The sequence below is a fragment of the Idiotropiscis lumnitzeri genome, chromosome 7 (assembly GCF_059441095.1).
Source record: "Idiotropiscis lumnitzeri isolate Australia: NSW breed Sydney's pygmy pipehorse chromosome 7, RoL_Ilum_1.0, whole genome shotgun sequence".
Taxonomy (NCBI): Eukaryota; Metazoa; Chordata; class Actinopteri; order Syngnathiformes; family Syngnathidae; genus Idiotropiscis; species Idiotropiscis lumnitzeri.
In genome coordinates, this window is record NC_142397.1 from 9,402,488 (window position 1) to 9,428,130 (window position 25,643).

At 39.2% G+C, this 25,643-nt stretch overlaps 3 protein-coding genes across 9 annotated transcripts in view; all 3 read right to left on the reverse strand.

Moving 5' to 3' along the window:
- Positions 1-17: 17 nt before the first annotated feature.
- LOC148333462 (multidrug and toxin extrusion protein 1-like) lies at positions 18-7,529 on the reverse strand. 5 transcript variants are annotated; one of them, XM_088300525.1, is made up of 16 exons: positions 7,358-7,529; positions 6,380-6,481; positions 5,891-5,959; positions 5,652-5,800; positions 5,517-5,559; positions 5,399-5,443; positions 4,760-4,857; positions 4,538-4,635; positions 4,327-4,440; positions 3,466-3,533; positions 3,295-3,403; positions 3,052-3,127; positions 2,637-2,706; positions 2,426-2,558; positions 1,530-1,624; positions 18-1,218 (listed from the first exon to the last, which is right to left on the reverse strand). In XM_088300525.1, the coding sequence occupies exons 1-16, from the start codon at positions 7,466-7,468 to the stop codon at positions 940-942; spliced, it is 1,659 nt and encodes a 552-aa protein (XP_088156651.1). In that variant the 5' UTR covers positions 7,469-7,529; the 3' UTR covers positions 18-939. The 5 variants fall into 5 exon arrangements, with proteins under 5 accessions (XP_088156651.1, XP_088156653.1, XP_088156650.1 ...); XM_088300527.1 differs by lacking the exon at positions 4,327-4,440; XM_088300524.1 differs by having other exon boundaries at positions 4,327-4,453; positions 4,538-4,857; positions 5,399-5,559.
- A 619-nt stretch (positions 7,530-8,148) lies between these two features.
- Positions 8,149-15,490, reverse strand: LOC148333463 (multidrug and toxin extrusion protein 1-like). Its single transcript, XM_088301333.1, has 17 exons — positions 15,380-15,490; positions 15,216-15,317; positions 14,536-14,604; positions 14,299-14,447; positions 14,182-14,224; positions 13,935-13,979; positions 12,579-12,676; positions 12,389-12,486; positions 11,970-12,083; positions 11,720-11,787; positions 11,530-11,638; positions 11,382-11,457; positions 10,423-10,492; positions 10,183-10,315; positions 10,003-10,097; positions 9,827-9,925; positions 8,149-8,684 (listed from the first exon to the last, which is right to left on the reverse strand). The coding sequence occupies exons 1-17, from the start codon at positions 15,488-15,490 to the stop codon at positions 8,412-8,414; spliced, it is 1,752 nt and encodes a 583-aa protein (XP_088157459.1). The 3' UTR covers positions 8,149-8,411.
- A 5,147-nt stretch (positions 15,491-20,637) lies between these two features.
- The window catches only part of LOC148333464 (membrane-associated phosphatidylinositol transfer protein 3-like), a 53,641-nt gene continuing 48,635 nt past the window's right edge, over positions 20,638-25,643 (reverse strand). For all 3 annotated transcript variants that reach the window (XM_088300710.1, XM_088300711.1, XM_088300709.1), the window contains exon 20: positions 20,638-24,642. The gene's annotated coding sequence lies outside the window, so the exon portion shown is untranslated. The remainder of the gene's footprint in view (positions 24,643-25,643) is intronic.

A 25,643-nucleotide genomic window follows, 5' to 3' on the forward strand; every position in this document is an offset into this window, starting at 1 on the left:
GAAGCCCTGCCTCTTCGGTGGCATATATCCCATATGGGGCCTTGACGACAACTGCTGGGTGGCATTGACTGTTTTAAGGAGAGAGGAGCTAGGAAAGTTTTTTTTACAATTAAGAGACATGAGACGAGCTCCAAGAAAGCCAGAAGGCAGCCATTTTTACATTGCCACTGTTAATGAGACCTTGGTTGATTTTTAAAAAAATGTTTTACCTCGCTGGCAACAGTGCGGGTTTTATGCTAGGATCCCTGTATGGAGTAATCAGAGCCCCTTTTTCCCAGTATCGTTATCTGTGACTGACAGAAAGGTAGGTTTACAATTCGTAGAATATTTTGTCTCAAAGAGCTTTGCTTTCATTTCATTGTTCTGATAACGGCACGCAGACAAATTGTCAATATTCATTGAAAGTTGAATATTCGTTGAATTGCCCCTTGTCTAATAAACTATGGAAAGGTGTTATATTTTATTTCTGTTTGTGTGGAACCACAGCTTTCTGTGCTTTGAATGTACATTTCTTGGCCTCATTGAATATATCCTCTTGTGATGAAAACAAGTTTTATTTGTCATTTTTTTAAACATAGTCTCGTACGTGATCGCACAGTTAGTAATCTACGTCGTCGTACTGTTGCTGCCCCAAAGAATTGTGGGTAGTAATACCCTTTTGTAAAGGTTGTTCAACTATAACCGAGATGTTGCACCTTTTCGTAAACATTATGCAGAATTCTAACAATCCCATCCTTCGAGTATTTCATAGTAATCTTACTCGGACGGGAAAGGAAAGGACGTTTCCAAGGCAAAAATGAAATTTCGCAGAGGATTACCTTCCAAAAAAGTAAAAGTGAAACCATTTTTAACAAGATCTGGTGAGACACTGGCAGCAGTTGCCCTCATCGTAAACTATGAATCACATAAATATGACAAGCGCTCCGTCTGACTCTATGATCAACAGCATGTATTATTGGCCGTGTCCATTGTAGTCAGATTACTTTTGAGAAACGGGCCATCCGGCAGGGGTACAAGGAAGTACACGCCGATGCCCGTCCCCAGCAGGGCGAGGGCGGCCAAAAATGTAAGGCCTCGCCTCAGCAGCAGTTGATCCAGAGAGAGCCGGTTCGCCCGCTGCCGCGTGTCTGTGTTGCCCTCACTGTCACCCTGGTGTTCTTCCTGCACACTCGGGCTCATTAGGGCCAAGTGTGTGCTCTTCTGGGCGCACTTCACAGCCTGGAAAGACAGACACGAATCAAAAGAACTTACAAAATGAGACTTAAAGTTGTCATGTGGAAATTTGGGTGATGTGATGTGACTGATAAGTCCTCGACATGTCTTGAATGAGCTGTCGGAATGTTACATTTTACGGTCATTTTGACATGTTGTAGATTCCGACTCCTGTCCAACCACTACCAAATGTGCACAAAATATACTTCGGAGACGAGCAACATTAAATTGAAGCTTTTGGGTTTTCTCAAAGATGCGTGGGTTGATGTTAAATGCAGAAGTTAGTCGGTGAGCCAATCATTTAGTTATGCGTTTACCTCCTCTGTCATTTTTTCCCAGTCCAGTTTAAAGATGACAATGATGTAAATGATGGACTGCAAGATGAAGCAAATCAGAATCCCCAGCCAGAATCCTTTGAACAAAAAAAAATTAAAATAATCCAACGGTCAGTACTTAACTCAACCTCTTAGGTTGTCTGCATGTACAGTAATCTCCCCTCGGTAGTGGAGTTTAGATTCCACACCATTCCCACAATAACTGAAATCACAGATATAGAAATATCCGATTTAAAAACTGTCTATGTAGGTTTTTTTTTTAAAAATAGCTCTTAAATTTGACATTTTTATTGAAACGCACTTTAAAACAGTACAAAGACATTTAAAAACATCGACTATATTAAGAGAGAGTGTGCAAATATAAAATTATAATTAAATTATTAACTTGTGCCAACAGTGGAACAGCGTAACACTCCTGGGTGTTTACAGTACACAAACACAATTTTCCCCCCAAACTAACAAACTCAATTTACTCACGATATGCAGCAATAATCATGCCCAAAGATGCACATGATAAAATTAAGCTATAACCATCACGTTCTGTAGGTATAAAAAACAGGATTACAGACGATAACAATAGCAATTTTCAACAAGAAAATTGACCACGTTGAAATACTTTCTGTTGTCATTCATTTCAAATTTACACAATTTTAAATGAGTCTACCTTAATCTAGTAATGGTGACAGTGGAAAAACATTCAATATAAATGGGTTTGACCAAAGTATAGTTATTAACTGGACAAAAATATTGTTTGAGAAAAATTGTTTCAACCTGGTTGGGAAACCCGGGGACAAAACAGCAAATAAAAAGATGACACAGGGTAGAGCTACAAATCAACAACCTTCCGATAGAAGAAGACATGTCAGAACCTTACCTACCCAAAATTCTGAGCTTTGCCACAAACATGAGCGTAACACCGAGTGTAAGTCCGACGCCATAGAATCCAATAAAGTTAGCCACAGCCGGAATCTTCTGCTTTCCTGTTCCCAAAAAGATGCCCGTGCACACGCACTAGTGGAATGGAAAAAACACAAGAAGCATTGACGATTGTATCGTTTCAATTGATAAATGAATGCAAGCAAGACTCACCTCGAGGCCATCGAAGAACTGAAGGAAGGTGTAAACGTTCATCACATTTGACACCAGATTGACGATCTTCCTGTAATGTTTTTTTTTTTATACATAGATATAAACCTACAAACATCTATTGACAAAAATCTTACATGGCCATGAGAGATACTTTTTTTTTTTGCCAACCTATTCTGAAGATTGTCTGCTACTTACTCCAATGGAAGCTTGGCACGTAAGTAAAATAAACAATTCAAGGACAAAAGATGTTGAATTTAATAGAAAAAGTCGTACTATCAAAACAATAAAGTAAATGTTTTTTTTCCGGAACAAATGGGGAGTGTTTTTTTTCTCCAATTCAACAAATCAGAAAACCAGCAAGATTTAAGCTTCTAACTTTGGATGTTGCCCGATGTACGCAGTTGTGTCCACTCACTGATCGGAGGTGAAGATGAAGCCAATCACCGATTTAGTGGAGCCAATCACGATACCTTCGACTACTGTAAATGCACCTGAAGACAACACAAACACACACTCGGATCTACCAAAGCCACACTGACAAAACTGACTGCGATTTTTCTCCAAAAATGAAAAGGGGGAAAAAAACTAAGAGAAGAAAATGCATGTTTGTTTTTAAACAGAAGGTCAACTTATAGAAATAGAAAAAGCGCCAAATTACCGGCGAGGCTGAGGGCCACTTTGCAGGTGAGGATGGCCCTGCCTGTGTCTCCGGCCCCGAGGGCGTTGCCCACCCGAGCACACGTCGCTGCCTGGATGCCGAACGGCAACTGAAAAAAGGGCAACGAGTTTTGAACTTAAGTCAGCAAAACGAAACACTGTACAATTTTACCATGTAGGCGAGTGCAGACACCATCATCACTGCATGCTGGGCAGCCAGCTCATCTTCACCCAACATCCCTGAACGGCAAAATGACATATTTGTGATAAAACTACAAAATCACACAGGAAGGTACGCAGGTTAGTTGTTTGAATTGGAGATAGCTAAGTTTGAGTGTGTCATAATGTTTAGTCAAAGCTGCAGCATAAGAATGCATCTTATATAGGTAGGTACCAAATGTAGAGATATAGCTACGTAGGTAGGTAGGGAAGTATAGAAATGTGTGTTAAAAAAAATCTATATCGATTTGAATCAATTTTCCTGTTGATTGATTCATAAAACCATATATCAATACTTTTAATAATGTATTTTTCCCCATAAATTGACACAACTTCATGCGTCAAATGAGATCTTGTCGCTTCGCAAAAGTAGCGTATCAAAACAAAATGGCGGAAGCAGTGAAGTCAGCGCCAACAAGCATGAAGGCAGATGTATTCATTGTTTAGATCAGGTCAAGTTAAATAAAACATACATGATTAATGTAAATGTATTGGATTCAATTTTTAATATAAATAATGTTATAACATATGCACCTAGTTATAGCAAGCAGTTTGTACTATTGACATCATTGGTTCTTCTGAGAATGCCTTCCATAAGAAAGTAAAATTGGGACTGCGTGAAATCCTTGATTGAATCAAAAAATAAATCAAAGTGAATTGAAAATCGAATCAAATCAGGCCCTTGTGTATCAAATTTGAATCGATAACCATCCCGCGTAGCAATTAAGGTAGGGAGCTACAAAAAATAGATACGTAGGTAAGGAAGTTGGTCAGTCAGTTGCTAGGTAGCTACTTCAGGTAGGTAGGTAGTTACCCGCAAAGAATCCCCCTAACTCAAAGAGCCACCACTCAAAACACTTCATGAGCATGCTTGGAACAGCCAGCCTCATGTAGGAGCCCCACTCCTGCAGAGATTCCGTTGACCAGCCTGGAGGAGAAGGCTTACAGAAATAGACGTAGAGCAAAAGGGGGCAAACAAACAAATGAGGCGTGTAGGCGGTCTCACCGGGTCACCAAAGACTCACCTCCCCATGTTGACATGTGCAGTTTCTTCCAGCGAATGTAAGCAAACAACAAAGCACAGATGCTAATCTGAGAGAGTGTGTTGGCAGCTGCGGATCCACTAGGGGGCGCACACAGACATAGACAGACAGCGGAAAAACGCACGCGCGCGCACACTCTAACGTGCGAGTGGGTTTGCGTGTGTGAGAATTGTTATAGTTTGACTTCAACAAAAATGGACTTACTTCACTCCTAGATTGAGCCAGTGTAAGAACACAAAGTTCATCATTAGGTTGACAACATTTGCCATGGCGGCAGTGTACATCTGTGGAAGTATTATGCCCTAGAATACACACAAACACAAACACGCGGGGCATTTCTGACCACGGTATTGGGGCCACAATGATATGAAAACAAAAACAACACACATACAAAAAAGAAAACTGATAGGAGAATAAAACATATTTTGGATGCCAACGTAAAATCCTGTAAACAATAAAAAAAATAAATAAAGTTCATTCTCTGAAAAATACTTTTTTACTTGAAACAAGTTACTAGTTCATGAACAACAATGAATTACTTCTCAAAAACAGCAACTTCAATCTATTAAAGAAATATGACTTTTTAGACGCACATTTATTCTTGAATCAGTCTACTTTTGTTCTGGAAAATATTGGGCTTTTTTTCTCTCAGAAGGATCACACTTCATTCTCACTCTTTTAATATGACTTCAATACTCCTTCACACTTTATGCACAAGGATGGCCTCTCATTTAAAAAAAAAACTCCGATAGACATACACACACGCACACACACGCGATACACTCACTGTATGAAAAACCACAGCATCAACAATGAATCCATTCCAGGCGTACATGAGCTCACCTGGTTCTGCAAGTACGATGCTTGAAGATGGTGCAGAAACATTGCCTACAACACAAAACGCCACAATACAACATGACACCATCATAATGACAACCTGCACAGTAAAGTTGCAACTCACGGGCACGGCCGGCAAGAAGGCTATGATGTACAGATGCGCTATTCTGAAATGAAAATGATGGCTTACGAATTCCAATACATTGAAGTACTATAACAAGTGTGTGGCGAGTGGGTTGCAATTCCGTTGCTTTGTTACCGGGTGACCTCGGGGCTCTGGCCCATGAGCAGTAGGAGACTCTGGGCATTGAGGAGCAAACCCCAACAGGGCAGACAGAACAGAAGCAAGATGATGACGCCTCGCTGCAGGATCATGCCTACGCGCAGCAGGTTCTTAGCACCATAGGTCTGTTGTGGACAAAGTTTTTGTGCATATTTGGATCATATGAAAATATTGTATATAACTGTGGGGTATTTCAGTATGAAGGCTTTTCAAACCTGAGAAACCAACGTATCACAAGCAAGCGCAAGACCGTATCCCGTTGCCGCCGTGGTGATATTGATGGTCTGAAATGAAGCACAAACATGTTTGAGTGAGTGCTAGATCTTCCAAGGTGCGCAAGAGTTCTTCAAAGAGGGGTATGCAGATTTTGAAGTGTAATGTCACACCGGTATTCGATCAACAGTTGCATTATTTTTGCCCTGCCGTGTGTGAATTTTCTTCCACTCTGAGGATTTTAAAGGGGTCTGCGCCTTCATAAGTTTGGGTGAGGCTAAATTTGAGACTCCAAACAGATACTGTACAGTATTTGTAGTGCATGAGGGATTTTCAAACTGGTTTGGTTTGTTATAATAGCTACACATTTCCGGGGTCTTTGTTAAGTGTAATTTATTCACAAATGAGCAAAAAAAAAGCTAAGAGCATTACCGAGGGGAGCAGTTGTGTGGCAACTAATTCTATCTGTCACAGAGGAGAAAAGCACTTACGGCGGACGCTAATCCATATCCAGCCATCACCTGGTTGCCCAAACGTCCGCAGAACATGGTGACCACGAAGGGAATCAGATAATTGAGGACCCGAGACAGCAACTAGAGACAATCAAAGAGGGCACAGGACAAAACATTAGACACAGTCTGACAAGCTCATGAGCTCGTCTTCAAGGAAGCTAACAAAATACAGCGTTGCTAGAAATTGTCCAGCGTTATTAGAAAGAAGCATACATATGCTTTCTTCTTATTAATTAATTAATTTATTTATAAATATTTTATTTTTTGGGGATAATTACATGTTTTACATTGAAATTTCATTCAGGACTTCCTGTCATTGTATGACAATTTTTAAAATGATTCTTTTGTCACGTGTTTTTCCACAATAACTTCAAATGTTTTTGTCTGAAAATCAGTTTTCTTTCGGTTGTATAAAAGTGCATTTTGCAGTTGATTCCAAAATGTTCGGTGCACCCCAAGGCTCTATCCAAGTTCATATTTTATTTCTACTCAAATTGGGTGTACCTCGCCCACTGCCTGAAGATGGCTTGGATAGAATTGTGTGCTTTGTCGTTTGTTTTATTTTTAGATAAAGAGATTTTTAATTATTTCATTTGTATAGAATTGAAGCATTTTGTATAATTATGTATTATTATTTTTATTTTTGATTACATTTAGTGCATTATACTGTTTACCATATTCTATAAGTTGTGTGAATTGTACATTATTATTTTTATAATAATAAATAAAATTTACAATTATTTTCATAATTGAAATATTTAGTTATTTCAGAATATAAAAGAAAAACCCATCCATTATCCAAAATATCCTTACAAGTGGCACGGACGTGCTGGAGCCTATAAACAATAAATTGCAAACTTCAAGCAGAAGAACAAATGTTTTCCTATAAACTATAAATAACTCCGGTCAACTCATGCATGCGGATTAAAGCATCAATAACCAAGTGTGCCACCTTACCACAGGCCCAGCCATCCTCAAGATGAGGTACACTTCTTCTCTGTGGCTGGGAGTCATCTTGAGATAACTCCACTTGCAGAAGAACATCTTATTGCTCGATCCCGCCGCCATGTCTTCTTCAACGCCACCGCTCCAGCACGGGTCTCTTGCGACTTTTTCTGTCTCTTGTCACTTGAAAAGCCACTTCCAGGATGTCAGAGAGGATGGAGCGCTTGCTTGCTTCCTTTGGAGCCCTGCCAAGTGCAGCTGAAACAACGGATGCGTTGAAAGCATGCTGCTATCAAAACTAATAGCTCACATGAGTTCGTTTTGAGACGTTTTTAATAGTAGTCTTATAACATACGCAACTTTTTTATAACATTGAACAGCTTATAAGTCTACTCAGTGAGGAAGATATTCATTTAAAAACATTTTTAATGAAGTTGATTTTATATAGTAGTGCATTTAGGGTGCATTTTTTTTTTTTTGCTTTTTAGGTGCACCCCAAAGCTCCACCTCAATCCCACTTACAGTAATTCTCACAGTATGAGGATCAAATATTCAATTTGATCAGAGCTATAGGCACTTGACCCTTCTTTTTTTTTTTACCGGTCAGTCCCCTGCCTCGACCTTGGTAACATTCCGGCCTTGACCCGCCGGACTTATTCATAGAAATTGTCGGCCACTGACCCCTCTTTTCTCTCTGTCTGTTTGTGTCCTCATCCTCCTTCATCTCATTCTTCTTTCTTCCTCTCCCCGAACGTGCCCAATACAAGTACGCACAGTTTGTAGTGGCGCTTTTGATGCGAGAGGCCATTTTTCCAAACGTTTTTATTTCTTTCATAGAGTAGAAAAGACATTCAGTCCCATTTATTTGTTGTGCTCAATACAAACACACTTCATAAAAAAGGAAAGGAAACATAAGCTGAAATCAAACAAGCAAAAGTGAACTTAAGTGACCTTTTAGCGTCATAAAAAAACGCACTAAGAATAAAAGTGATCAATATTCAGAGGCTTCTCTTCGACATGACCTTGACAAGAAAGGATGTGGGAGTGCTGAAGTTTCATCTCGTCTTCACCAGTCCAGCATTGTAACAGTTTGCAGGGGACCGAGTGTGGCATTGATGCTCGTGAGGTTGGCGTGGAGCAACAGCGTGCTCTCGGGTGGCGGGACTAGGAAGTGCACACAAGTGCCCACTGCCAGGAGGCCCAGTGCCGTAACCATGGTGATTCCTCGACGGACAACCAGCTGGGTAACAGAGAGATGCCTGCCGTTCATGTTGCCGGGTGGACTCTTTGAGACGCCGTCGGGACATTCGCCGCTCATGAGCATGAAGCCCTCTGTTGACTTTGTTTGGATCACAGCACACTTGATTAGGTAAACGTGCGACAATTTCATAGTTGGTGAGTTAGTGAGTTAATCAGTCAGTCAATCAGTTCCTTATTTCCTTAATAGGTCAGTCAGTTCAGCAGTCAGTCAATGTGTCTTTCAGTCAGTTAGTTAGTTAGGCAGGTAAGTCAGTCACTCAACTCCATCATTTAGCTTGTTCGTCAGCCTGTTGTCAGTTTAACTCAGCGAGTCAGTTCATGAGTTAGTCAATCAATTAGTGATGCAGTCATTCAGTTAGCTAGGAAATCATGCATTGGTCATTTAACTCATTCACTACCAGCCGAGTAAAAAAAAAAAAAAAAAAGGATCTTTGACGTCTTTATCCGTCAATGGTAGTAAATGAGTTAATCAGCCAATCAAGCCTGTTAGAGAGAACTAACATCACAGAAGTTAATCAGTTATTTAGTCAGTCCTTCCGTCAGGGAGTCACCAAGTCAGTCATTGGTCATTCAGGCAACCAGAAATCATTTAGTCAGTTAATTGTCGTTAGTCGGTCAGTCAGCAGGTCAGGCAGCATTAGTTAGCGAGTTAATCAACCGGTTGGTCAGTCATTTAGTCACGTAGTGAGGTACCCGTTAACTAACTAAAATATGATCAAGTTGCTTCTTGTTCCCGGAAAAGAAGACAGCAGGATGTTAAGAATGGTGAAGGATGACTTTGCTGACACAACCTTGCAGATAAGAAGGACTTTATTTCTCGCGAGCCTTTTATCAGAAATGCTGCAGCATGAGATTTCGGCAAGTCATTCTGGCAATCTGTCGACCATCTGCTGATACACCAGCCCTCTGAGTTTACTGATTGTATTGTTTGCTTCTTCTTTAAAGCTCTTTCACATACTGTCGCCTATTTACGGACCCTTTCTATACGGGGCTACGACTGGAAGGGATTGGTTTCTTAAACCGAAATGTTGATTATATCAACTCTGCTGAAGTCCCAAATCGCATTCACCAGTGAAATATAGAGTAGGGATTAAGAAATATCACATATCAACAGATACTGTACTAGTTAGTTTGTCACTTAGCTAGTCAGTCAGTAATAACTGAGAAGTGAGTTGAATAAAGCTGTGTCATACTGAGTAGAAAAAAAAAGGTTTCACTTACATTGTGCTGCAGTTGGGTCTGCTCTCCATTTTTGTTAGTAGCTGCAGAATTTTTGTTCAGTAACGGAACATTTGTCTTCGCCTGGGCTCGTTTGAGTGCCTGAAAACCACAAAAACAAGACTTATTTGAAACTGGTTTGTTTTCAGAACTCATCAAGGGTATTTCCTCGCTCGCACCTCCTCTGTGATGCTCGTCCAGTTGAGTTTGAATATGACCACAATGTAGAAGACGGATTGTAGAGCCACACAAATGAGAAGCCCCAGCCAGAAACCTGAGGAATAAAAAAAAAAAAAAAAAAAAAACACTGAGAGTTGACCCCGTCCTGTTTGTGTCAAAACAAGTCATCAGGTACATACCTGAAATGTTGAGTTTGGCGACAAACATCAGCACGACGCCGATGGAAAGGCCGATGCAGTAGTAGCTGATAAAGTTAGCCATCGCGGCGATCTTTTGCTTCCCCGTTCCCATAAAGATGCCTCCGGACACGCCCTGAAGCAAGGTAAGCCCCCCCAAAAAAAAAATGTTAAAAGGATTTTATATCTTGGTGCACTTTCAAAAATGCCTTTCGAGATTGATTTAAAGTTTTAGTTACGTACCACAATGGTATCAAATAACTGAATGAAGCAGAAGATGCTCATCAAGCCAGACAGTAGACTGATGATCTTCCTGAAAGAAAAATAGTCACATTTGATTTCAAAGTATATTTTACCACACACAAGAAATACTTTCATGGGCTGTGCTGGCAAAAGACGGCAAATTTGTTCTCACAAAACATTCTATTAAAATGTTAAAAATTGTTTCTGGTTTAAAAAAAAAAAAAAATCCTGTTATCATACAGCATTTTCCCCACATAAAATTCAGACTTCGTTATTTGTAAGATTTTTTTTTGATAAACAAAATTCCAACTTTTTATAGTTTTATGAATATATACACTAATAAATTAATTTAAATGGAAAGTTTTAACTTTGACCATGAAAACAATTGTTTAGTGCTCCATTTTCATAAATGATACAGAAAAAAAATGTGCTGAATTAATAATGGACAATTTATTTTATCACTTGGTTGCATGAAATAGAATAATCTAAATGCAGATACATTTTTAAGTCGACTATACAACGAATTTAAAAAATCTGGATCCAAATTATCTTGATTCTGATGATTTTATTTTGAACAACCACTTGACAAAGCAAATTGATTAAATCAGACCAACATTTTTTTCAGTGTAGTAATTTATTATCAGAAAATTAAAAGAAAAAATGTTGAGAATTTGTATTGTGTATTATTAAAAAATATTAGAATTAAATTCATTATATATATATATATATATATATATATATATATATATATATATATATTATTATAATTTATGATGACAAATCAAATTTTCGTAAAATTATTTAGTTTATGGTATAGTCAACTTGAGAAATTAGCCCCTCTTTGGAGAAGGTTTACCTTATTTAGTCTTTATATACCTTCATTTTTTTTCTCAGAAAATGCCAATTTATTCTTGTAAAAAAAAAAAAAAAAAAAGTGTGAGATTAGCCAAGAGACTCACGGATCGGAGGTGAAGAGGAAGCCGATGACTGATTTAGTCGCTCCGAGCACGGCAGCTTGAACAACGGACAATGTGACTACAAACAAACAAGCAATGAAAACATTGACGCTGAATGACGAACGCCAGCCTCAGCAAACAAGCATCTGACCTGAAAGCACCAGTGCCACCTTGCAGGTTAGGAGCGCCCCTGTCGTGTCTCCAGCACCGAGCGCGTTGCCCACTCGCACGCACGCCGCCGCCTGGATGCCAAGCGTCACCTGCCATTTTGGAGGAAATAGACACACAGTGGCGTTGACTGAATGAAGACACACAATCTGCACGAGATTAACTCACTATACCATGTAGTTTAAATTTGACACTGATATCAAGGCATGATGGGCCGCCAGCTCAATATTACCCAGCATCCCTGCCACACAGGATAAACAAAACAATGAAAATGAATATCGGACTTTGAACCATAAAATACAATAAATTGATACCGTAAAATAATTAGACATCAAATGAAAAAAAAAATACATAAAAATAAGCATAGAATGAATTTGAAATTGTAAAATAAAATTTTATCAAAATTACGGAAGACATTTTTACCTGCAAAAAAGCCCCCAAACTCATAAATCCACCATTCAAAACACGTCATGAGGGTGCTGGGGATGGCCAGTTTCATGAAGGCGCCCCACTCCTGCAGCGACTCCACAGACCAGCCTGCAGGGGACGCAAGACACACACTTTTGGAGCCACATGCCAGGCAAACCATTAGACTGGCAGCTGGTCCCGGAGGGCCGCATTCCGACATGTTTTCCAACACACCTGCTTCAAATGAGCAGGATACTTATAAGGCTTCTTCAGCGCTGATGAGTTGATCATTTGAATCAGGTGTGCTTTCAATGTCGCCTGGCTGCAACACACCTGATTCAAATGATCAACGCATCAGCGAGTTTGAAGCGTGTGGACTCTACCACATTCAAACTGACTGACAAACTATGACTTTTTGAAATATTTCATGTCACCTCCCCATGTCTTTATATGCAGCTTCTTCCACCAGATGAAAGCAAAAAGGAATACACAGTTGTAGATTTCTGACAGGGTGCTCGCTGCTGCAGATCCACTGAAAGAAAATATCGGAAATGTCTTCGACCACAACACTTACAGTAAATGCATGTGCGCGAGTACGTGTGCACGTGTGTGCGCTGGACTTACTACACCCCGAGATCGAGCGTGCTAATGAAGACGTAGTTCGTCAGCAAGTTTGCCACATTTGCCAGGGCGGCAGCATACATCTGGGGTAGTATTATCCCCTTAAATGATGATAACACAATACAATGAGAATGGATGGTTTGTAATACACTGGTGCCTTGAGATACCAATACCTATTTGAAATTTTCCCAATATCAGACATTGGCTGATTTTTACATTTTTTTTTTTGCTTTGACTTGCGAGCAAAAATGCAGATTCCAATGTTGTGAGATGGAAGTGGACTCAACTTACTTCACAACAAGCAGGAGTTTTGCAGATAATGAACAGTGAACAGAGCCTTCAAGCTGTTTATTGCATCCCAGTTGAAGTTAAGTGTCAAACTAAACATAAAACAAAAACAAGTACACTTGTATTTAAGTCAGTTCAGCTTAATAACAATTACAATGTAAAACTAGAGTTAATAGACTAGTTAGCGAAAAAGATCAGTGTTGCGGTGTAATAACCCTTTTTGCAACTGATATTTGACCGCAAAAAGTGAAGCAGCACATGTAGACAGATAATATAACAATAAACATAGGGATATATCCTTTTATTGTATTTTATTGTATCTTCTTCAAAGAACAACTTCTGTTACTGTGGCTTATTGAGGAGTTCTTACAGTTAATGAATGAATGAACGAATGCATGAATGAATGTATTATGCTGCCCCCAAGCGGCCAAGGTGCGTATACCCGAAGGAACAGCAGAATGTCCATACAAATGAAGCAAAAAAAACCTTTGCAAATACTGTTTAATTCTTTACATTCTATTAAAAGTTGTTATTGGGGTTTTAAGTACAATATGAATGAGTGACTATTGTTCTTATTTCATATAGTTGACAGTTTAATTTTTGTGATACTTCATTTCAATGAGGCGGGATGATTTATCCAAATGTTATGAGTTACGACCACAGAGAAAATTAGAGTCGTATCCCAAGGCACCACTGTATGCATTTTACAATATATGGACTAGAGAACAGCACATTTATTTAAGTACACATCATCCAAAAAACCTGTTTCGTGATACCAGCCTTGTGGACATTGTAGTACTTTTTTTTTTTTTTTTAAACAAATTATGGGGCAGCTAGCTTTAAGTCCCCATGAACACTGCCTAGCAACCAAAAGAAAAAATGCAAATATGTAACCTAACTAGGAAATCGCTGACCCTCAAAAGTTGAGTAGTTATAGTTCTGTTTTTTTGGCATCATATGCCATCAAATTTTGCCACCACATTCCGCTCACTTTCAGAGTGGATGACGAACGTTCCGCAATTTAGAGTCGTGAATGAATAAAATATGATGGAAGCATGTGTGTTTGTGTACCTGATTCTGAAGGTAGGAAACTTGCAGATGATATAGAAACATTGCCTAAAGGACGGATAAACATTTATGAGTCACATCAGAAGACAGTAAGAGACTAAAAGGGTCAAATGTGCAGACAAAGACACCCGTGGCCTGTACATTTGGTTCCTTGGTCTTCAATGAGAACTTACCAGACTTAAGCAAGCCTCTTAATACCACTACCGCCAAATCACAATCAGAAACCGGCCCAAAGCTGAAATCAACGTACTGGTATTGCTGGGAGGTATGCCGTGATATACAACTGCGCTATTCTGAAATCACAAAGGTCAGCGTGAGGAGCAACACGCATTGCTGATGGTGTTGGTAATGGCGTCACACGAGTTACCGGGTGACCTCAGGGTCCTGGCCTATGAGGAGCAGGAGGTTCTGGGCGTTGAGGAGCAGACCACAGCAGGGCAGACAGAACAACAGCAGGATGATGACGCCTCGCTGCACGATCACACCCACGCGGAGCATGTTCCTACCGCCAAAGGTCTGTCGCATGTCGGCTTTGTTTAGTGTTCAAGGTTGGGTATGAGGAGTGTTAATGTATAAGTGATTTATTTATTTTTTTTCCCCAGACCTGAGCGACCAAAGTATCAAGCGCGATCCCCAAACCCAGGCCTGTTGCCGCAGTGGTCACATTGATGGTCTACAAAAGAAAGACAAGAAACAATAATTGATTACGTCTGATGAGAGTCACACTGCAAAGTTTAATGGGTTCAAAAGTCACATATTGATTGCATCACAATTGTGTACAGCGAAACACATGCATCTCCTTTTGTTTTAAAAAGAAATACAAAAAAAAGTCAAAGTATTCTCCCACCCCAAAAAAAGCATCAAAAGAAAAGTATGTGACCTATTTCTAAATAAATACACACCAATTTTTTTTTCTTTTTTCTAAAAAAAAAAAAAAAATCAATATTGTCCAATTAAATGCCTGCATCGCCAAATGTATATCAAAAATCCATTTGATATTGTCCAGAGAAAAGCTTTTGGCGTCCAATGTAAAATATTGTCTTTTTGGGATGAAAAGAAAAAGCAATGTTGTCCAATGAAACACATGACCTAAAAATCTAGAAAAAAAAATAAAATACAGAAATAAACCAAGGAAAATAAATTATTAAAAAAAAAAAAACTGTAGAAAAACAATGTTACCACTAGTCAAAGGTTTGAGGAGGCGAGGGGGTTGAAAGCAACCTGCCTGAAAAAATGCTCCATTTATGAAATTGTCTTGCACAGCCACTTGTGACGACTACTTACAGCAGACGCTAATCCGTAGCCGGCCATCACCTCATTGGTCAGGCGTCCGCAGAACATGGTCACCACGAACGGAAGCAGATAACTGAGGATTCGAGCCAGCAACTGTGAAAACACGTGCATGAGCAATCCTCCGATGGTTTGCAAAGTAAGGCAAGCGTGCTTACCAGGGGTCCCATCAACCGCAAGAGGTGGTACATTTCCTCTCTGATCTTCAGGGGCACTTTGCAGCGGATCCAGCTGCAGCAGAACATCTTGTCACTGGAGGCCTTCTCCATGTTTGTGTCTCTCTCAAGAGACAGTTGTTTGTTACTCCGTCACGGAGATTACCTCTTGTTATGCAAACGTCAAAGGTTACTAATTAATCAGCCAGGCAGTTAGAAGCCGTGCTAACCCGGTAAGATGTCAGATAAGATCTCAAAACACTTGAACTCATTTACTACCATTGACGGATATAGACGTCAAGGATAATAAAACAGAAAAAAATTATTTGATATAGTTGACAAAGTAATAGTTTTCCCAAAGTTAGCGACAAACCCGAAAGTGTGACGTCCTTCCAAGGCAACTTTTGCTGAGCTCAACAAACAAAGTGTATTAGGCCAGTCAGAAATTGACTCAGAAAGTGAAATGTTAAACGTATCTGAGGGGATCCACGTATTTGAAGAGTTGGAGGAAGAGGAGTTTGTTGGATTTATGTTCGTTGGACCATACATGTACCGACAATATTGTGCCTGGACGACCGGACATTTGTGTCGTCTAACTGTGCGCATGGATGGAGTTTTTGTTCTTTTGGTGTTTTTCTCGACTTTGCACAGGTACGTGAACATTTGCACTATTGCGGGATGGAATGTATGATATAGCCAACTCCCGGCCGATGGAGACGAATCTCGTCATTTGCATTAAAATCAGGGCGGTCAAAGCAGATGCAGGGTTTGACATTGCGGAAGTAGAAAGACTCGTTGGAGTCCGTATATGGCCCCTTGTCTCCATTCATCCTCCTGTGACAAGTCATTCACATCCTTCAGTCGTCACATTGTGGCTTCTCCTTTTTCCATCCACTTTAAAGTTAAACACGTTATGTGCAGTCGGATAAATACGTGCGGTAAAAGTGAAGCCGTCACCACTGAGTGACAGTGACCCGTCATCGCCTGCCTGCGCAGAGATAGCAAAAAGTCATTTGCACATCTGGTGTATTGATGATGATGCACTCCACTTCATGCCAATTGCTGTCTGGCTTTACCACTGCATATGCAATCTCGCGCTGACTGCAGCTTCGGGGATTATTATTTTCCTCACAGGTGGCTGTGAAATGCACAAAATGACTTCCATGTGTGACCGAGTGCTGTCTCCCATCGCATCTGATTGGCTCTTGTTGAGATGCGCTCCAAAGGGCCTTGAAGTCCTCCTCCAGAAAAATCTCATTTTGACTGGAGGGGCACAAATGTGTAGCGGTGCGTGATGGAGGACGTCATTTCAGCTGTCAGCGCAATATCAAGTAAATAACAAGTAAATGGTCCGAATATGGAGCCTCGTTGTCGCCTTGGCAACAGAAACACGGCAAGGTGGTGGTGGTTGGAACGTGTAATGGCAACACCTTAAATAAAAAAAATAAATAAATAAAAAAGGGGAACTCTAACCCTGGTCCACACGTCAGCACCACCAGCTTCTAATTGTCCAGAGATGATTCAAGGAAGTCATGTGATCAACCAACCAGCAGCCATTTTGTCACATTTTGCCATCACCCAAACGGTGCGTGCATATGATTGGTCCGTTACCTGAGCCCTGAGTAACTGCAATGTCATTTTTAGTCGACAGCAAGTGGCAAAATGGCTGCCCTCTGAGAGGGACAAAATCAGCTTCATTTAACCGCTTAATTCATATTCCACAAACGTAATATTAATCAAAATGCTGTGTTTGGGCTGGTGGGGTCACATAAAACACAATATTGTCAAGAAAATATTTGACTTGACTATCCCTTTAATTAAAATGATCAACACTACTGATGACAAATCAGGAAATGGGATCTATTTAAGTTTACATTTACTCGAGTATCAGGCTACTATTAGTACTCTTATTAAGCTGACATGACACCTGCTGGTCATAACAATCACCGAGTGAGACCACTGGAAGGTGTTCGTGGTCCTTCCGTTAGGTCAGGTCAGAGGTATTTGCGTGGGGACCTGGAATTGAGATATATGGTAACTAACAGTTACGGTAAATGTTTAAAAAAAAAATCCATTCATGCGATTGTCTGTTTTACAAGAGCAATCCAGACAGTCCTTATAACAGTAACAGTATTAATAAAAAGCAAGCACTGTAACACCCACGCAGAGCAAAGCGAGAGACACTGAGCGGAACTGACGCCTTTGCTCAGCGCAAAATGACAACACGTCCCCTGGCGGCATTTTGTCTCTGACAGGCAAAGAGTGTGACAAGTCCAAAGAACTCCTGACTTGAAATCAATTAATGAATGCCACACGGCTGCCATGTTGCACCGAGCAGCTCCGCCCATTTGGATGTGTCACTTGTCATTTGTCATTTGCTCGTACGCCGGCCCACTCAAAATGCCATCTTTTCCTTCCACCACATTTACCTTAAGATGAAATTCAATTTTATCCTTTGTCAATTTGGCTTTCATTTATCATACATCTCCACCATATGACACCCCCCCCCCCCATTTAAGGGATGCAGAAAAATGTACCTTATTCCTGCTTTATGCCAGTGGGCTTTAGAACTACAGAAAATTGTTTTTCATGTCCAACTCCACATGTTTTATGTTACACTAATTCAATAATAGACCACATTAGGTGATTTCAATTTTAACTTTGTTTCTACGAGCTCTTACTACTTTCCCCCAATCAAAGCACGGAGCAAAATAAAGCAGAATGCTTAAAAAACGCATGATGACTCTTTGCTAGTTTTGTATATCCTGACGTTTTAAATAGCTTATTATTTAACTTAACCTTAAGCAAGTCTTGAGTTATGCAATTTGTAGGTACAATTGAAAACAAAAAATAATACAGAATTGTGTTCTATGATGGTCAATGTTAAACATTTAAAGAGTTCTCTTATGATTTCATCCATATCATAAAGATAATGCCGGGAAATGGAGGCAAAGACAAATAAGTCCAGAACTGGGCTGAGGCCAATGAGCACAAAGAGACCCCCAAAAGGAGGCTGATTCTGCAAAATAGAAAAAAATATATATAATGCATTTTGTTTACATATTTGAATATTAATATATATTTGACCACACTGGCTAACAGGCTAACAAACAAAAATGCATTTAGGCTGTTTACCAAATAAGCCTTCACTTCAAGAACACCCAAGAACTGGAAAAACAAAACAAAACTACACCGCCTGTGTTTTTGAGACTCTTTTGGTGATGTGATCAAAGACAAAGTCATTTTACTTCAACATCAAGTAAGTAACAATGCACACACAAAAAGACAAAAGGTGAAATGAGAACAAAATGGATGCAGAGGCAACAGTTCATTTCGTACACCAGCACAAAGTCCATTGTGGTCAAACATTTTGTTTTCTTTCGCCAGCAGTTACATCATCATTATACAGTATCCTATTCAGCTCCATATCTGGAGAACGTTCCCCAACCAAAATCTTCCAATTCACTTTCACACACTCTCACTGATATCTTTTATTGTTCTCATGCAATAATTTACAAAACCAAAATGTGCGTTGTCAAGCTACTTAGCTGGCCAGCCTAACTTGACGGAATATACATTTGCTTTCAATGTAAAGCCAGGTGGAAAATACACAATGAATCCTACAAAGTGGACCCAGTGCACAAAACACACACACAGAGTCAAACCTGTTGAAACCAAGTCACACCGAGTATAGTTAAATATTAATGCCTTGTTCATCCATCCAGCCATATCCTAAAATGGATTAGTCATCTCATTACTGCAAACATTAAAGCAATGCTGCACTTAACACTCCACACACCTCTTTTCAATTTCCAAGTTTTTGTTATAGATTAAAAATAAGATGAATGAATCATTCTAAAACTTTTCCTCCCACAATTATGACCCATAACCTGCGAAACTCAATTCATCCAAGGGCGTGTCTGACCCATCTTTTTAGGAGTGCTGAAGGGGACGTGTGTTTGTTTATGATTAATTTATCACATGATAAATTAACGAGTCAAGATTATGCACAGTGAAAACAAAACGGTAGTGCTGAACAATGACAATCATACTCAATACAAAGCATATAACCTCCAAAATGAGTTTTTGAGTTTTAAATGAATTTATTTCTGTATTACTGTAAGTCCGTGCGGAAGAAGGAAGTTTAAACTCTCATTTGAGATTTGAATTTTACCTTACTTTATTAGACATTACTTAGTGACCTTTTTTTTTTTGCACAGGACAAATGTGCAACACTAAAAAAAACAACTAATGGTAATTCGAAAAAAAAATGTAAAAAATAAAACTGATAACACTTTGCTCTAAAAAAAAAAAGAATTAAAACTTTCGTAATTTAATTAAAAAAAAGTTAAAACTAAAGAAAAAGTAAAAAAAAAAAAAAATTAAAACATATTCTAACCGTGGTGCATTGTCGAGTCACTGTAACACAGTGAGTGAGTTTCAAGTTTTTAAATAATTAACACTGTTGCAACTTGAAGTGGACTGAAAAACGAAAGAGCGTGACAAATAACCAAAAGTGCTTTTAATCCTTCAAAAAAAAAAAGAGATTTATTTATGCAATAATCATGAAACAAGTCCAGCAAACACAAAATGACGTTCACCATCACAACAAATTTCTGTACAAAACAATCAGCTCATTTTTGCACATAGAAAGTGACATTTGGGGGTGGCGAGGGGTTGGGCTAATTTATCATCGCAAATACAGCAAAGTGTACACTTAGCGACCACAGCATCAGGAGCACTTGCACAATGTATTTTTTTATTTTTTTTATTTACCTTAATAGCGTTCAGCAAGCATAATGTCTTCAGACACTGTCAAGAATGTCCTTTTTTTTTTAAGCATTCAAACTCAACACATTTTAATTTTTCACCACAAAAATATTTACACTAAATAGCCGATGGCCAGTAAAGTGGACACTAGCAAATTAAACGCACCATTTAGTGTAATGACGGTTGTTTTATTTTGTCATCTTTTTTTATTTTGTAATTGCTTATAGCAACATTGTATCCAATCAATTACAATCATTTCTACATTATGGTACATGCAACACTAATTGATGTAATTAAACTCCAGGGAATTCCACACACACAAATTAAAGCTCTAATTACTAACATTAACAGCATGTACAGGATCGGGGTAAGGAGATACAGACTGATGCCTGATGTTGAATTCTTTTTACCCCTTTTTTTAAATTCACAAAGCTATAAAAAGACCAGCAACATACACCATTTCACTCGCTCTCTCGTGTCTCTCTCAGACACACACACACACAAACACTCACATACACACAATCACATAAGATCTACTAAAAAACACACTTTGCACAGCAGTGTAAATACTTTGGTCAAAAAAAACGATAACATACAATTTAAGGCAAAAAAAAACAAAACCGAAAAAAGAAAAAAAAAAGAAAAAAAACCGCAACATCTTGAGACCTGTTGCAGGGCCCCGAAAGGTGATGAAAATATTTTTGGTATTTACAATATTTGCTCTTAGAAAAATAGGTTTGCACAGAGTAGTCACATGTTCACAGGCAGACTCAGTCGGATCGACGTGTGCGGATTGCTACGAAGCTACAACAACAATTGGAAATAAAATGCAGCAGACAACGCATGTGATGCTGAGAGACCATAAAAATGTTATCGCACACAAGTTAATACTTTGCAGCACACCCCAGAAATCTTCAGATAAAACATAGGACTTCAAAGCAATCTGATTGGACGACATGATTCTTTGGAGAAAGTTTGATATTTTGCAATAGAAAAACAGTGTTGCTACATTTTTCTTTTCAATGCGCAATAAGAGAAACAATAAGGGGGGGGGAACAAAACAAAGTGCACCAGTCTCTGAGGACGTTCAATCAGGTGTTTAATTAAAAGAAAATAAAAGCAGATCACAGACATGTCACAAAAGGAAATTGATTTCAAATGGCAACATTCGCAGCCTCCAAGGCAAGGACTTAATGAGCGATAAATAGGACTCTTCATTAAACTGACTCCAACTTTCTCGTATTGATTTTGCCAGATGAGCTTTGCAGGTTGGAGACTTGTCATGGACCATTTTCATCAACTTCAACCGAACATTTTCAATTGGCTTGAAATCTGATCCATTTTTTCGGCAAGGAATGTTTCCACAGCCTTTCCTCGGCGGCTAAATGCATTCACATCTTGAAAACTGTTATCACCTCCAAAACGTCCTTTCAATTGATGGGATAAGAAAAGTATCCGAAACGTCAAGGTAAAAACGTGTGCACTTATCGAGGATGTAATGACAGCCATCTCTGCAGTGCCTTAACTTGGCATGCAGCGCCATATGATCGACCGTGGAGATTCGAACATTTCTTCGGGCAGTCAGTCGTCTTCATAAATCTCACTGGAACTGCACCAAACTAAATTTGCAGCATCATCACCCTGGTCAATGCGGATTCGCTGTTCGTCACTGAATAGGACTTTGATCCACTCATCCACAGACGGCGATTGCCTTTCTGATCCCATTGTAATTTTTTTTTTTTCCTGTCAGGTAGTTTCTTACAGTTCAGTATCACAACATTGCACAATGATTTACCGGTACCTTCTATGAGACATTTGATATTCCTTTCCAATGTTTGAACTGACACCTCTCGCGTCGTCAGTCCTCTTGGTGCAACAGCTCTGCAAGGTGTGATCACTCCTCTTTAACTGCAGACTAATGGGAATTTACTGGGTGATTCCATATTTCCCTCAGAATTGAGTAATTACATATTTTTTCCCTGAGCTTGGGCTAAACAAGTAACTATATATATATTTATGAATATATATTCAAGCCAGGAATTTGCCATTTGAAATGACTTAAGTTTTTGTCACGTCTGTGAACTGCTTTTTCTACAAATTTAAACAATTGAAACATCCTCTGAGAACTTGTGATATAATCCATATCCCTAATTTTCACCAGGGGTTGTTGTATTGGTTGCATCAGTTTTTGAGAGTAGTTTGTGTATTCCTTCTGATGTATATACAATCCAATACAACTTCATTTTGTAGCGCATTTCACAATAGATGTTTTGATCTTCCACTGAAGATGGTATGAATATCCATGAAAATATCTTTCACCCATTGATTTAAAACATCTGAACTTTTGTAACGATAAAGACAAACTGACTGGAAAATAGAAAGACAAATTAGCTTGAACCCAATCCATTGAGTGTTCCAGTGTTGAAGACTTCCAAAGCAATTTTACTTTTATGAAATTATAGAAGTAAAAATAGTCTGCTTCAGTGCCAAACGCCACACAAGGGGTTTAAAGCAACATGATCTTTTTTCCCCAAAAAATATTTGTCAAATTCTTGGGGCATTCGGATTTAGAGGTTCTACTGAAACATGAACAACAAGAAGCCCCGCCCCCAACTTAGCTTGTCTCTCAGCATTCACTCAACAATCCAAGTCATTTATACTTCTAAGTTGATTGTTTTTTTTTCCCCATTTCTATATATCACGTAGCTATTTTTTCTCCGGTTTTCATGAGCTGTCATTGCTGCTCCACAGAAGTCCTGTCGGTGAAGAACAAGGCATTTCCAGCGTCTTCGGACAAGGAATTCTAATGCTAAAAACAAGGCTAGCAAAACAATGTGCTTCTTTGAACTGTCAAGACACACACACCACTGAGCGTGTCTCTACTTTTTCAAGTCAGTCAGTTACTAAGGCACATGAGCCTTGCATGCGCCAGAACAATTGATGCTAATATTAGCGCTCATATCTGTGCTTACTGCAACGTGTTTTGCGTTAAGGTGATCCTTTGCTTTGCTGTGACTGTCATTTGGAACTGGAAATGAATCTCTAGCCATCAATCATCAATATGGTTGTGGGTGAGTTGGAGCCTATTCCAGCTGACTTTGGGCGAGAGGGAGGGCACACACCGTTGACATTCAATCGCTGGGCTGATATAGACAAATTACGATTTGCATTTACACTTAAGTTCAATATAGAGCAGGGCAGTTCAGACATTTTTATTTGACGGCCACATACAGAAAAACAGAAGGGTGCAAGGGCCGCTTGATGTTTTTTTACTTTACTTATTTTATTATTTATGTTTTGTAATTCCTTTGGAAAAACCGTTACACAACAGATTTCTGTCCAAGGTGATAAGGCAAATCGTTTAGGGTTTTCAAGATTTTGGTGTGGCACTTAGCCAGTATCCCACGAGACTAACCGTTTTTAAAACTTACTTGAGGATCATTAATGTTGAAACATTTTTTTCTTTTGTTTATTTGTATCTTTCTATGTCTAAAAAAAACTATATAATATATAAACCAAATTATTTGTAATAGTGGAACCTACTTTTTCGTCGCCCTCCCTTCTCACTCGGCCCACCTCCAACTCATTTTTTATTTAAACTAGCCTTGTGGGCCGTGTCAAATTTCATTATTAGCATATGCTGCAGGCCACTGAAAAATGGATGGCGGGCGGCAAATGGCCCCCAGGCCGTAGTTCGGGCACCCCTGATTAATAGTCTTCATTTGACATAGCAAGCATGTTTTTGAATACCCGGAGAAAAACAAATTATTAATTTCTAGAGTAAATACAGAAAAATTGCAAAAACAGAAAAAAAACTAATAGAAAAATACTACTTTGAAAAAACAAACAAAAAAACTATATTAATATAGTTCCTTCATTGGACAATAAATAAAATAAATACCTAATCGAATCCACGACAAAATCATGAACAATAACAAGAACATGCAACTTGCACACAGGAAGGCCCAAGCAAGCCAAGACTCAAACTTGAACCTCAGAACTGTGAGGCAGACGTGTCAGCCACATGGGCAACGTGCTGCCTTGAAATGAACAAACACAAACAACCTGCTGCCGTAGTACAGCTGAATCATCAACGACTGCATTCGACTTTGGTAGTGCAACCTTTTAGGGGCAGAGCCAAGCACAACATTCAGCAGAAGTGTGGGCCAAAAAAGTGCTTCTGTGTCCAGTGGTCCAGACGGGGACGTTTGCCAAGTTTGTAATTGACACCTCATTTGCGCTAAATGCCTGCCGAGTTGAGGCAAAAAGACAAAAGTGAAGCTTCAGCTGCCGAAAAAGGGAGAGCGGGGGGGGGGGGGGGGGGTTGGCACGAAGCTGCGAATATGAGCGAGAGTTAATGAAGTCTGTCACATCGGCGGCAAAGCTGTGATTAATGTGCATGGCCGCGTCAACGCTATTTGCTCCCGCAGGCTCTCGCCACCACGCCGCCATCGCCCGTGATTGCGTCGCCGCCATCGCAGTCATCGTCCCCGGATCTGGAAACAAGTGGATCAGCTCTTACATAATCATGAGCGCATTTACATTCTGTCGGCCTCCGGAGGTGCTGCTGCTAATAATAGCGTTTCACGCTCAGGTTGCTCTAGGACTTTTTGCCTTTTGCTTAGTCGGCTTGAAAACAAACTGATGGGTAAATCGGGAAATTCTCTTGTAGAGGCAAAAACCCTTTGAGAGGTTTGTTTTTGAAAGGAAATGGGCAACATTTTAATGTAGAGTTTATGACCCATTTCGTTTTTGTGAGTGGTTTTGTGAGACCTTTTGGTGGGTCTACTCATGACAGACATGCCTACAAAAATTTGGTGCTACGAAGTGAAATCAGAATTTGAAATATTTTCCTTTTTCAAGCGGATAATGAAATTTTGCAAGAACAAAAGCAGATCCTTCCCAATTTAGTATTGTACGTCTGTCGTGGTTTAAATTTTGCAGCTATTGAACCTCACTTTGAGGACTAGTTTATTTTTGTAGAGACCGTGGAAATGTCCAGCATGACCCTAAAATGGCTGCCTTGATGCAAAATGGGAGCCCTTTTGGTTGGGTGTGGCTTCTTGAGACGTTTTTGACTTTGAATTAGCTAACAAGGTTATTAGAGTCACAGAAAGTCAATGAAATAACAAAACTGAAAAAAAAAATGAAAAAAAATTTTTTTGTTAAAATAAAATAATGAGAGTGCTTTAAATAAAGAATAAGAAACTGAAATGACATAGCGAAAATGTGAAATTTTCAATTCACTTTTCTTGTCAATTAATATCATGCGTGGTTCATTTTTAAAAAGAATATTTTGGTATTGCTGTACGTCCAAACAGAAGACGGAAGGTAGTGTGGCAATTGTGGTTTCCTTTGATAAAACACTTGGTTACTTTTTTTTCTTTTTTTTTTTTTTTTTTGCAATTTTGAAAGTTTCCAATTAACAAACACTCCATACATTAAAACAACTAAGACAAACTGTTAAAAACTAATAAAAAAACAAAAACAAAGCATT